The 13,092-nt window shown below is 52.0% G+C and overlaps 1 protein-coding gene across 3 annotated transcripts; it reads right to left on the bottom strand.

Annotated features, from left to right (window-relative positions):
• Nucleotides 1-290: 290 nt before the first annotated feature.
• On the bottom strand, nt 291-11,911 carry CRYBB1 (crystallin beta B1). 3 transcript variants are annotated; one of them, XM_053927478.1, is made up of 6 exons: nt 11,856-11,911; nt 10,177-10,363; nt 8,567-8,685; nt 4,469-4,601; nt 1,782-1,924; nt 291-567 (listed from the first exon to the last, which is right to left on the bottom strand). In XM_053927478.1, exons 2-6 carry the CDS (start codon nt 10,342-10,344, stop codon nt 384-386), a joined length of 747 nt encoding a protein of 248 aa, XP_053783453.1. In that variant the 5' UTR covers nt 10,345-10,363; nt 11,856-11,911; the 3' UTR covers nt 291-383. The 3 variants fall into 3 exon arrangements, with proteins under 3 accessions (XP_053783453.1, XP_053783451.1, XP_024422946.2); XM_053927476.1 differs by having other exon boundaries at nt 10,177-10,375; nt 11,856-11,908; XM_024567178.3 differs by having other exon boundaries at nt 10,177-10,382; nt 11,856-11,900.
• Between the last annotated feature and the right edge of the window lie 1,181 nt (nt 11,912-13,092).

Below are 13,092 nucleotides of genomic sequence, written 5' to 3'. Positions count from 1 at the left end.
ACTGCCTGGGTTCAACTCGGCGCTAGCTGTGTGACCTTGGGCAAGTCACTTCCCCTCTCTGAGCCTCGATTTCCTCACTTGTTAAATGGGAATCATTATAATACCAGCCTCCTAGAGTAGTTCAAAAGCTATACCAAGAGAATGTGTGTAGAGAACTTTGCAGGGCTCGCCGTTTTATTATTATTATTATTATTATTATTATTATTATTATTATTAGAGACTGGCGCAGTCACATACCAGCAATGGAGGGGGAACTCCAGGCACACATCTGGTCACAGACCCAAGACACATTTTGGTTTTAGGAACTTTTATTTGCATGAGAAAGATGGGGAAATTGAACCTGAGGAAGGGGTGAGAAGAGGGACAAGAAGTGGAGTGTGGACTCATTTGGGGGGCTCAGCAGCCAGGACCGGGAAGCAGCCCTCACGGTGCCACTGCCTGTCCCGCAGGCGGCGCACCGCCTGCATCTGGGGCTGGAAGGCCCCCCACTCGTTCCAGTGCCGGAAGTCACCAGGCTCCAGGAGGTACTGGTACCCGCGGTAGCCGGGATACTGATAGCCTACCCAGCTACAGGGGTGGGGGAAGCAAGAAGGACTGTGTAGAGATGGCCAGCCTCACTGCCCGCCATCCAGACCCTTGCCTGGACCAGCCAGTCCTCCATGTTTCCCTGCGGTCTCCGCTAGAAAGTGGGGATGGCCACCTTGCAAGGTCTGGTTTCAGTTCTAGCCTCCTCAGATAAGCCTCTGGCCTTTCCTGCACTCCAGCACATCTCCCCAGAAACCGTCCTTCTTCCTCTGGCTTCCTGTGTGGACCATCTCTTCCTTAGCAGTGTTGGACATCATCTCACAGCTATATGTTGGTCTCCCTGTTAGGCTGAGTAAGCCCCCTGAAGACAGGAACTGAGCCTTATTCATCTCTCCCTCCCCGGTGTGCCTAGCACAGTGCCTGGCTCCTACCAGGCACTGCTTTGTACATTTCTGATGACTTGAAAGCAGGGATATGAGTTTCAGGGAAGAAGAAAGGAACAAGAAAAAGGCCAGGACCCTGATGGTTTTACAGGAGCTCAGCAAGAGTCTGCAATAGAGAAATAGAAGCCTTACATTTACCTAGAGGATTGTTTGGGGACAGGGGTGGATAAAATGACCTCCTTTGGGCATCTAACCCTCCCGTTTTCCCACAGACATGGGATCACAGGGTTCTGTTTAAAATGTTTCAAAACCTGAAAGTTCAGAGCAGAAAGAGCCTTTTTACATCAAGGAGTTTCGTGTACCTGTTGTATAAATAGCAACACCGAGGTTCAGAGAGGGGCACGGGGCTTGCCCAGGTTTCACAGCGGATCAGTGACGGAGTCGAGTCTCTTTCATTACACGGTCTCATCTCTCAGAAGTCATTCTGCTCATTTCCCTGGAAGCTCTGGATTTCTCTGAATTTCTTTCTCCCTAGATCCACCCACACTCATCTATCTGCATCAACTCGGCCCCCTTTACTCAGTTATTCTTTTAATCCCAATATGGGTTTAGAAGCCCCTATTCTCTCCATCTTCATGCTTTTTAGACTCAGTTGTCAGGTTTGTTTACACTGACTTGTAACTCATCAAACAATGACTCCACCTCCCCGAGGGGTAAAGCTCCACTGGTGGAATTCCCGCCACAGCTCTGGCAGAACTAGGGAGAGGCTGTGGCCTTTCCTACGCGTCTGATGTTGTATCATCTAAGAGGCACAGACGCCAAGTCTGTCTGTGCTTGAAGCGGGGGCTGAGCATCTGGCAGGAGGACACTTACGTTCCACTGGAGACCCTCACGCTGCCCACGCGGTCACAGAAGCCATAGACCCAGAGACTGGGCACATCGTCCTCCTGGATCTCCATGGTGTTGCCCTTGAAGTTGGCTCCTTCAAACAAGCAGATCTTGTGCTCCTGGGAGTCCTGGGGAAGGAGAGACCGAGCCAGGCATTGTAAGTATGAACAGGGCAAAGAGAAGCAACTTAGCTGGGCCTCCTAGATGTGAAAAGTCTGCTCGGGCTACCGTGGGACTCTCCCTGGATCGCTGCCGTCCAGCCTGGAAGGGCTCTCCTCACCTGTGAGAACAGCTGCCAGCCTCTACTTCATGGAATTGATACATTTAACCACGAGGGTTAAATGAGCTGATACACACAGAGCACTTAGCACAATGCCCAACACACCTTCAAAATTCTTATTCATTATTTTTATGACTACAGTCAGGATGCAGAGGCTCAGAGACATCAGTTCTTGATTAATGTCACACAGCCAGCAAGGGGCAGAACCTTTTAGAGAAGCATTTTATTTCTCCCATCTGATTTGGTACCCCTCTCCCCTCCATTCCCTTTGGCTGATTTTTTCTTTTTTATCCTCACCCAATTACTTTTTTTTTTTTTTAATTGCTTTTAGAGAGACAGGAAAGCAGGGAGAGAGACAGAGGGAGAGAGAAAGAAAGAGAGAAACATCAATTGGTTGCCTCCTGTATGCACCCCAACAGAGGATCGCACCCACAACCTAGGTGTGTCCTGACCCGAATCGAACCTGCAGCCTTTTGGTGGATGAGACAATGCTCCAACCAACTGAGCCACTAGGCCAGGGCCACACATCCAGTCCTCCTAGCTTCAGAAACTTTGCACTCACTGTTCCCTGGAAGGCTTCTCCACCACTCTTCACATGGCTGACTCAGTGTCCATCCTTCAAGAGTTGTCTTCCCTGATTAGCCCCTGAGCACTCCTCCCCCCCAATATCAGAGCTCCAGTTCCTCCCCTCCGCTGTCCCAGCACACTCATTGCATGGTCCCTGTGCAGCGTGGACCACACTGGTTTGTCATAACAGATTGATTTCCATGATAAGGTTTCAATAGCTGCCTCCCACGAAGTCAGGGACCATGCCTGTCCTCTGCAGAGCTGCAGCCAGAGCCTCCCACTGAGCCCAGCGGAAACAGATCAACCAATAGTGTTGAGAGGCATGACTATAAGTGGAAGATGGTTGGGTTAGAGATCCTTCCGCTACCCAGAAGAGGAGGCTGGAAAGGAGACAGGGAACTCAGTGCAGAGGGAACTGGAGATGTCCGGGGGGGCAGAGATAAAGGTGGCCCCCAGCAGGATGGAGGCAAGGATGAGGGACTGGTTTAACCAGACCAGCGGCTCTCAGCCCTGGCTGCACAATCCACCTGGGGGCATGAAGAAGATAGCAGTGCCTGCATCCTAGTCCCAGAGATTTGGATTTCGTCAGTCTGGGGAGGGGTCCAGGCATTGGGAATTTTTTCTAATAATATATTTGATTTAAGGAAGTATGTCCAAAATATTATACTTTCAATTGGTAACCAATATAACAATATAAACAGGATAGTTTACATTCTTATTTTGCTTTTTACTATGTCTTCAAAGTCTGGTGTGTATGTCGCACGTACAGCATGTACCCCGTTGGACTGGCCCAGACGTAAGTGTTCAGCAGCCACATTCGGCTGCTGCCCCCTGTACTGAACAGCAAGGCTGTAGGAGCTACTGCGAGTGCCCTAGCTGACGGCCCTTCCAAAAAGCTCTCTTGACCTAGACTGTCATTTAAAGACGCTTCCTTGACAGAAAGATACACCTATGAATTCTTACAAAGGGTCCATTATAAAGGCTAATTCATTCAGCCTCAAATTCTGAGAAGAACGTTGGAAACGATCTGGTTGAATAATCCACTAAGATAAGTTGGGTGGGGCCCAAAGAGCTGGCTGTTGGCCTCCCAGGGGGCCACTCTGAAAATTCTTCAGGAAAATTCCATCCAGGGAGGCACAAAAGTCGGTTACCATGAGAATCGGGTGCTGGCGAGTGAAGACGTGGTGGGTTCATGAGTCACAGTCAACACACTTCTGGAGAAACTGAGGATTGCTTAGGGGTGACTCCACCTATCTTGGCTTTGAGTCTTCTTTAAGTCACACTATTTAAATATTATAAAAGGGCTAATGCAGTATATCGCCTTCCCATTGAGAAGTTCCAGGTGCCTTTCTACAACACCCCTCTTCTCAGACACTGCACAGGTTTCCACCTGCAAGCTGGGTGTTTTGAATGGATGCCCGGATGTTCAAAGCTCCCCAGGAGGGTCTCCTGTGTAGCCGGGAATTGGAAACCTTCCACACACAGAATCAAGGAAGGTGCTGAAGTTTCTAGCTCCAACCCCTGGGAGGTTGGGTCCCCTCTTGATAGCAGCAGGGAAGGAAACAAATGGGTTTCATGTTTCTCATTTACCCAGGGCTCCTTGCTGGGGCTGGACACATTGGAGATGCCTCAGAACTCTGATGGCACAGACTCTGATGGCACAAGAGTCCCTGACCTTGGACAGTGCACAGGTCTCCACGCCTCCTTGCTCACCAATCCCTCCATCTTTCCCTTGCTCATTCCCATTTGCTTGCTTGCTGTCAGACCTCAGACTTGCCCCGGCCCTCCCCACCCATGCCCCAGGCCCTGTCTAGGAGCCACTCACCATCCTGACCGGTCGGAAGGACATCAGCCGGTCGCTGCGGTAGCTGCTGGACCAGGTGTCCCAGCGTGGGTACTCGCCCTTCTCCAGGACAAACATCTCCCCCCGGAAGTTGGACTGCTCAAAGGCGACCCAGCTGGATGTGAGAGAGATGCGGAGGGTGAGGAGGGGCAAAGGCAGAAAGGAGAGAAATCGTTAGCAGAAGCCCCTCACCCACTTGCAAGGTAGCCCCAAGGCCAGTGGTTCGATTCTAGTCTATGCCACTTTCTGGGTTTGTGAACATAGGCAGGTGGCTTTACCTCTCTGAGCCTTAGCTTCCTCATCTAATACCCCTATTTTCCTGGAGTTAGAGAAGGATTACCGTATTTTTCAGACTATAAGATGCACCCCCCAAATTTGGGAGGAAAATGGGGGTGTGTCTTATAGTCTTAATGTAGCTTACCTAGCTCACTGGGGTGGGGTGGGGAGGAGTGACGATGGAACCGGGGTTTTTTTTTCCTATTTTCCTCCTCTAAAACCTAGGTACGTCTTATGGTCTGGTGTGCCTTATAGTCTGAAAAATACGGTAAATGAGACAGTATGTGTAGTTAAGTGAGCAAAAAGTTCCCCCGATGTAGGATTCACTCATGATTTGAGTACTGGGAGAACCCGGTGTAAAAGACCACATGAGAAGACATTTTCCTTTGAAACCTGATTACAGCCAGCAGACTCGCCTGGGTGCCAATGTGCCCTGAACACTAAGCTCCGTTTTTGTAGCAATGGAAGAGCTGGCCGCGGGCACAGGGCCTGGGGCGGGCAGCAGCCCCACAGCGCTGCTCTGTGCTCATCGTAGTCATTTCTATGGACGCCTTTCACTTACAGCAGGAGATACCAGCTTTCTGTCCGTAAAAATGATGTAAAGGTTCTTTTAAAACATATTTGTTTCTGTTTAAAAGGGTCATTTTAAATGAAATATATTAAATAAAAGTAGTTCTCCAGGTCGAGAGGAAAGGGGACAATTGATAAGGTGATTAAATCACGTGTTCAGGATAAAGCCTGGCCTGGCCGTCCGGGCCCCGTCGCTCAGCTGGTTAGAGCATCGTCCCCAGCATTGAACCCCAGGTTGCAGGTTCAAGCTCCCGTCAGGGCAGCAGGGCAAGTACAAGAATCAACCAATGAATGCATAAATCAGTGGAACAACAAATCAATGTCTCTGCCTCTCTCCCTTCCTCTCTCTCTAAAAACCAATAAGGATAAAAAACTGGCCTGGCATACAGAAGACACTCCGTAATTGGTATGTGGGCAGTAGAAGGGAAATGATAGATAATCATGTCCACCTCTCAGACACCTATGAGAATTAAATGCGATCGTGTATATGAAGGTGTTCATTCCTCAATAAAAACTAACAAGCTTGAAGACAAATGGGGGCTTTGCCTGCTTTTTTCCCTTCTGCTGCCTGATTAAGGAGGGAAGTGAGGTTGTGTTAGAAGGACCAGGGATTCTGGGGGAGATGGGATGATCCCCATTTCATTGATGAGAAGGCTGAGACTAAGGGACCCCTTGACCTTTGCTCTTTATGCGTTTTCAGGAATGAAAGAGGACACTGACATCAGTATCTTCTCCCTGGGGGCTGCTGGGACGTTCCTCTACCCAAGGAGATAGGGAGATAGGGTGGAGAGTTGGCTACCACCGTCACTGAAACAGAATGTGTCCCTGAATTCTCAGGTCTTGTCTGAGGAAGGAGCCAACCCATACAGGAGTGATAGAATTGAAGATTCAGACTTATCCTCCCAGAATGGAGTTGAATCTGCCTCAGTCCCGCATGGCATGGAGTAGGTAAGAAAAGGAGGGATGGACGGATGGATGGATGGATGGATGAACCGATGGTTGGATGGATGGGTAGATGAATGGCTGAGTAAGTGGGCAGGTGGCTGATGGACGGGTAGGTGGATGGCTGGATCTGCGGATGAGAGTATTGATGGATGGACGAACGGCTGCATGATGGAGAATGGGTGGGTGGAAGGAGGGGTAAGCAGGTGGATAAATGGATAGATGGATGGGTAGATGGATCTATAGATGGATGAATGGGTGGATGGAAAAGGGATCCTTGGAAGAAGGTGCCAGGTAGGAGTGGAGGGCATAGCCTCTGACAACAGAGACCTGAGCTCTAATCCCAGCTCATCACTTATTTTCTGTATGAATTTGGGCAAGTCGCTTAAGCTTGCTAAGCCTCAGTGAGAGAGGAAATGACTGCATCTACCTTGCCAGGATGTTATGAGGGTCTAAAATAGGAATCTACAAAACAAGTCCAGCACAGAGAAAGCACAATAAATAGTATATTATATGACTGAAGAGCAAGGGAAACTCCCGGAGGGCTGAGCTCAGGGAAAGGCAGACACTGATGTGGTCTCGCCACGCTGCCTGCTTCCCCCAAGCCCCCCCCTCCACCGTCCTCTTCATAGTGCCCGGGGAGGACCTGTTACACGAGTAAGAAATGTCCAATGTTTGTTTCAGTGCCTTTTCTCATCTCCTATGACTGATTTGAGCTTTAGGAGCAAGGAGAGAGGTAAGGCAGGAATCTGAATTTACAGATCTCGAAACTGAGGCTTGGAGGGGTTCAGTCACCTGTTTAAGGTCACACGAGGTGGCAGGTGGCAGGTTGAGGTCTCCTAGGCTTCAGGCAGGCAGGCCCCTGAGCTGAGGTCACGCCTCTCCTCCCCTCCCCTGCCAGCCTCATCCTCTCCAACCTTTTTTCCCACTATCGTTTTCCCTCATCCCTGCTGGTCCCCACACCAACCAGGGGCCCTGGACCACGGGATCTTTTCTCTCCCCATCAGGCACGGCCCGGGGACACACACTAAAGACCAGCTGTAGCTTTGTTTGAGGAGAAATACTTTGGGTTTGAATCACTGGCACTGAAAAAAGCTTAAAAACCCAAACTGGCCACATCCGGCAGCTTCTGTTCCCAGCTGGGCTTTAGGAATGGGGGTGGAGCTGAGGCTGTGTTGACCACACTGGGGGTGGGGGTGGTTGCAGGATATGGAAATGTGCCCCGCCCACCCCCTCACACTCAACCAGGGTGACTCAGCTAAAGTCACGGGCAATGAGGAAGGCCAATGATCATCACTGTCCCTGCCATACTTGGGACTCAGGAAGTGCCAGCCCCAAGCTGCATTATCTCCTTCCGGGCTCAGAATAATTCAGCGGAGAGTAGTGGGGACATCATTTCAGAGATGAGGACACTGAGGCTTGGAGGCTGAGCAAGGTCTGGGGGACTGGCACCCACACCTGTCTCAGCGCAAAGCCCATCTCTGCTCTGCGTACTGCAAAGAGCCCCAGGATGCTGGACATACGGGCTGACCATACCCCTTGGGGGCTTTTGGGCTAGGGAGACAAGCAGCAAAGGGGCCACGTGGGTCTTGTCATGTGTCCTCACTTCAGTCCACAGGACTGAAGCTGGTACAGCCACTATGTCTAATGGAAAATTATTCCTGGGGGTCACTCAGGCCCAGAGAAGCCCAGAAAGTCAGGGCAGGCGGGGGACCATTAAGCATGAACTTGGTCAACTGGTGTTGAACCCAGGTTCTACTGGCAGGGTGACTTTGGCCAAGCAACTTAACCCCTCTGAGCCTCAGTTTGCCCATCTGTCAAATGGGTATAAGAATAGCTCCTCCCGCAAACAGCACTGTACGATCTAGATAAAGCCCTCAGTCTGTGCCTGACACCTAGTGGGTACTCAACAGATACTTATTGTTCCTCTTAGGGTTGCTTAATGCCCAGGAGAGGAGACAGCTGGTAGACACTGGCTCTTGGTCTCCTGCCCTCAGTGAGGGGCAGGGCTCCTCTCATATAGAAGCAGCATGTCTCTGGAGCCCAGAATCGTGACTTACTGTCAGTGTGACATTATGGTAATCAAATCACCTCCTGAGCCTCAGTTTCCTCAGTAAAACAGGGAGAATAATAGCTCCCTCTCCTCCCCCTCAGTCCCACACGGAGACTAGAAACAATGTGTGTGTCTCTGCCAGCATGGAGCAGACGCCCCGGTCAACGACCGCAGCTACTGCTGCTTCATTGTTGTTTTACTCTGGCAGCAAGAGTGTTCCTCTCCTGCCCGACACTCACGGTCCAGAGGTGACGATGAGGCTGCGCACTCGGTTGAAGCCTCGGTCTCCCAGGTTCAAGCACTCCCCGGAGAATTCCACCCGATGGCCCTGGAAGTTCTCCTGCTCAAAGACCACCAGCTGGAGGAGAGAAGCCCCAGGTCCGGGGTGGGTTGGGGGCAGAGTGAGTGGAAAGGAGCACCTCCAAACTGGAGAAAACTGTGTTAAGTCCCTCCGTGAGTGAAAGCAGGTCATGTACAGATCCCAGGAGAGTGTGCCATGAGCCAAGGTCTGAGAAATGACTCTTTGCTCCCTCCACTTCTGAACTTAATATCCGCACCATTGTTAGGAACTGATGGGTCTTCCTTCCAGGCCTTTATCTGTGCTGTTCCTTCTCCCTGGCACGCCCTCTCCACCACACATCCCCATCCCAGAGCTCATGTTCCCTGTTCTGTTTCAGGCTCAGACATCACCTCCTCCAGGAAGCCTTCCCTGATGCCCTCTCTTTAGGTGCACTTGGTTGAGTGCCCACTACTGTGCTCACTCCATCAGCAGCAATACAAGTAACACACTATACACTCACACTGCTTTCCTTCTGGGTCTCTCTCTATGCACACCCCTCCCCCTTTTCTCAACCCCTCTGAAGACCAAGGGCTCCTCCAGGAATGCGGGGTTGACCCATTCCTGGATCTCCAGCTGCAGCCCAGCACCTGCCACAGGGCTGATGCTCAGGAACCACTTGACTTAACACGTGTCCACCCAAGAAACTTCTGTCCCAGGATACATAGATAAGAACATGCTGTCCATGAGGCTCCCCTGAGCAAAGCTAGCAATTATGCACATGGTCCTGGGGAGTGACTGTCACACTCTGAAAAACCGTGCAGCTGTGAAAAGGAATGGCCCCCAGCAATGCGAAACAATGTGGATGACTGTTGGGGACTTCAGAGCTGGCGAAAAGCAAGGAAAAGCCCAGGATGACCACGTATGGCATGTTGCAATAAGCTAAAAACACATGAACAACAAATAAACACTTTTAAAGGCACAGCGCCTAAAAATGCATTAACAAGCAAACAAAACAAGCAGTGGACAGATGGGGTGAGGATGGCAGTTACCTTGAGCAGGGGAGTAGGGCGGTGGGCTCCTGGGGGACATTTCCCTTAGAATTAGAGAGCCTTTTTTTTTTTTTTTTTTTACCAAGTCCTAGCTTTTAATATGGGTGGTGGGTCTGTAGGTGCGAGTTAAAAATGAAATAAAAATAAACAATTCAGTAAATGACTAGGTAATAAAAGCCGGCCAGCGTGGACCACACGAGAGAGTATGCCGCTGAGGTGGAAACCATCCCAACCCAACGCCTGGGGCCTGGATGAACGAACGCCTTTGCTCTCCAGCAGGACTTGCGGCCTGAACTTCGGACGATTTTCAGGAGGGTCGAGGCCACCCTGCTGTCTTCAGAGAACCTCCGGGGACAGGTGTTTCCTGCTGCTGAGCCAGCCCCCTTTCTTCCCTTCTTTTGTTTCTTGCTTTCACAAACGCTAAACGCGTGCTCGTGCAGGTCAGAGACTGGCAGGACGGGGGGAGGAGGGAGGAGGAAGCGTGGAATGGAACTCAGTCACCCCACCCCCAGGTCCTTACCCGGTAGCTCCCAGGAGGCAGTTCCCCCACTTTGGCGGTAGGCTTGGGCGTGGATGCTGGGGCCGGGGCGGGGCCGGGGGCGGGGCCTGTGGGCGGGGCCCCCTTCCCCTTGCTATCAGGCCCTGGGTTCACCGCAGCTGTGGTTGAGGTCTTGACAGGCTGAGACATGGTTCCCACCAGCAAACGCCTGTAAAGGCACCTTTGGCCTAGGTTAATTCAGGGGTGGCACCCCAAAGCCTCCTCCCCACTCTCATACCCCCTGCCTCTGTGTTTTTCAAGCTCCTTTCAACTCATTTCTGATTTTCTCCTTCTAAAACATAATCCTCGAAGTCTTCTGGCCTGACCTCCCTCCCTAAGCAAGAAGTTCCTGACTGGGGACCATGCCTCCCAGATATCACTTCCTCCAGGCCTTTAACCAGGGGGATCCCTCCACCGGTCTTGCCTTTCTTTCCACCTGCCATGTTCTTCCTGTACACCTGTAGTTTTTCACACTCCTTATCACACTTCTTTGCTTGTGCAGCTTCAATCTGCCTCACCAGGTTAATAACAGGAAGTCGCACTTGTGTGCAGGGTAGGTATGCCCGGCTCTGCTGGATGTAGTAATGATCTCATCCGGTCTCATCCTAACCTCATGCTGCAGGTGCCATCTTACCCTCTCTGAGCAACCTGAGGCCCAGAGAGGGAAGCTGACCTGCTCAAGCCCACACAGCCACTAAGCGGTAGGACTCCAATTTCAGCTCCAGTGGATGGACCCAGCAGCAGGGCTAGGAAATGCTCTGCTGTTTACTTATGCTGATGCATTCACCCTCCGTCCCCAGCACCTGGCTCAGCCCCTGACACGAAGGGGATTCTCATCTAATGTGTGCTCAGAGAGTGAGCGGATGCTCCTTCCTGCCTCATTCCCCAGTCAAACTGCTGCCTCCAGCGTTCTCTGGGAAGGAGTGTGTGGGTGCAGATTTGGACCTGGGACTGGGGAAGGAAGGAGGTCCCCAGAGGATATCTTCAGTGCATGTCCGGGTTCTAAAATGAGGATTGTGGCTGTGTAGGCGTTGGGTGGAGAGGGCTGTGGCCCAAATTTCAGTGGTTCCTTGTTGCTTTGGGGTCATGGATGCCTTTGAGTGTTTGACAAATGCCTCGTCTTTGTTCCTCCCTGGGGGGGGAGCCCCCTCTCATTTTAGAGACAATTCCCAAGGAGTCGAAGACCCCTTGACAATGCAGATCGAGACCCTGTGGTCCAGCGGATTGCAGAAGCCAGCCCCCCCTTTCCCCCGGGGAAAGACTGTTACTCTGGGGTGCTCTGCCCGCCGTGGGCAGGCCAGACATCTGGGCCACATCTGTGGCTTCCAGGCTCTTGCTTACTCCCCTGTGTCATTCTGTGAACCAACACTCCCTGGGCTAGTGGCTGGACTCATTTCTTCCTGGAGATATATTCCTGTTCATTTCCTCCCCACCCGACGCCTGTCTCTCTCCTCCAGCAACTTGCTTCCTTAGAATCTCTGCCTAGCCCTCTGTCTGTTCTTTATTACCATATTTTCTTCTCCCTCCCTCTCCCCACTTCCCTTTATTGCCTCCTCTCTCTAACTCTTCTGCAACTGTTCTCTCTGCCTCCCACCTTCTCTGACTCCTCTCTCTTCTCCCCTCCCCTTCAGCTCTCAGTGGCGTGGTGAGTTCCCTCTTACCTGGGGACCTGTAACTTCCTGCTGGAGGACAAGCAGACGGATGGGTGGGTGCTGTGGGCCACTGGGGCCGACCCCCCACTTTATAGTCTGGCAGATACCAGGTCCTGTAGTCTGTGGCACAAAGAGGGATCTGGCTCAGCAGGCCCTGGGCGTGCAGTGGGGGTGGGAGTGGGGGGCCTGAGGCTGCCACCTCCCTGGGTTACTGCAGAGAGAAGCACTTTCCATTGTGAGCCCAGCATGCCCATCAGAAACCCCGGTCAGCAGGGACTGCACCCCGTCTCTCCCCTGCTGCCTCACTCTGAAACTCCAGCCCGTGGGGAACTGTGGGGTCCCCGCCAGTTGCCAATTTGGGGGCAGGGAAAAGGGCCCCTGGAAAGTGAGAAACCTGGATTTGAATCCTGGCTCAGCCACTGTGTGCTGTGTGCCTTTCGGCAGGTCTCTGCTCTTCGGGACCTCTGTGACTGCGGGTACAGCGTCCCTGCTGGGAGCTGAACAGGAAAGAAGGTGGTGACGAGCACAGGAGATGGGAAAATGCTTTGTAAAGGCTCGTGGGGTTGTAATATTCACAGCCGCACTTACGAGTGCTTGCTGGGTGCCATCTGGATCAGTATCCAGGACAGCCCACCTTACTGGCACTTTCATTACACCCATTTCCCAGATGACCGAGGCTGGGGCACAGAGAGGTCAGGGTCAGGAGTTGGCCCAGGTAGGGAGGCCTGAATGCTCCATTCTCATGGTGTCTGACCTTGGCCCTGGCTTGATTTCCTGCTTCTAGACAGAGGGATAGGGATGGAGGGATCTCCCTGGGCTCGGTGGGTTGACTATTTAACGCACAGGCAGCAAAAACAAGGCCCGCGGGCCGAATCTGGCCCTCCATCCTGTTTTATCCAGCCTGGCACCTTGTTTCTACCCGGTGGCAGCACCAAGCTCTCGCTTAACTGTTAAGGAGCAGTTACATTTACACAGTCCTAAAATTACACTCGGCCCTTTGAAGGCAACCACAAGGCTGATGTGGCCCCTGGTGAAAATGAGTTTGACATCCCTGATTTAATGCTTGGGTCCTGTTCCTCTGCTCACATTGGGCCCAGACTCCTCTCCCCGCTTTCTCCCGACCAGCCTATAGACCCTCATCCCACCGTTTGACTCCAGGGACAGAGCTGGTGGCTGGGACCACGACTGCTCCTCTCGGAGCTTCCTCTGGGAGACTCTCAATACCACCACACCCTGTCACCCCCAG

The sequence above is a fragment of the Desmodus rotundus genome, chromosome 7 (genome assembly GCF_022682495.2).
Source record: "Desmodus rotundus isolate HL8 chromosome 7, HLdesRot8A.1, whole genome shotgun sequence".
NCBI lineage: Eukaryota > Metazoa > Chordata > Mammalia > Chiroptera > Phyllostomidae > Desmodus > Desmodus rotundus.
The sequence above is the reverse complement of the archived record's forward strand: the minus strand, read 5'-3'. Positions and strand labels throughout refer to the sequence as shown.

Bases quoted from the DNA above. Each gene is read 5' to 3' on its own strand.
- CRYBB1 (XM_053927478.1), bottom strand. From the start codon at position 10,344: ATGTCTCAGCCTGTCAAGACCTCAACCACAGCTGCGGTGAACCCAGGG. The intron at 4,602-8,566 runs GTGAGTGTCGGG...TCTCACATCCAG, and splicing joins CTCATCGTCACCTCTGGACC to CTGGGTCGCCTTTGAGCAGT. The intron at 568-1,781 runs GTAAGTGTCCTC...CCACCCCTGTAG, and splicing joins GTGAGGGTCTCCAGTGGAAC to CTGGGTAGGCTATCAGTATC.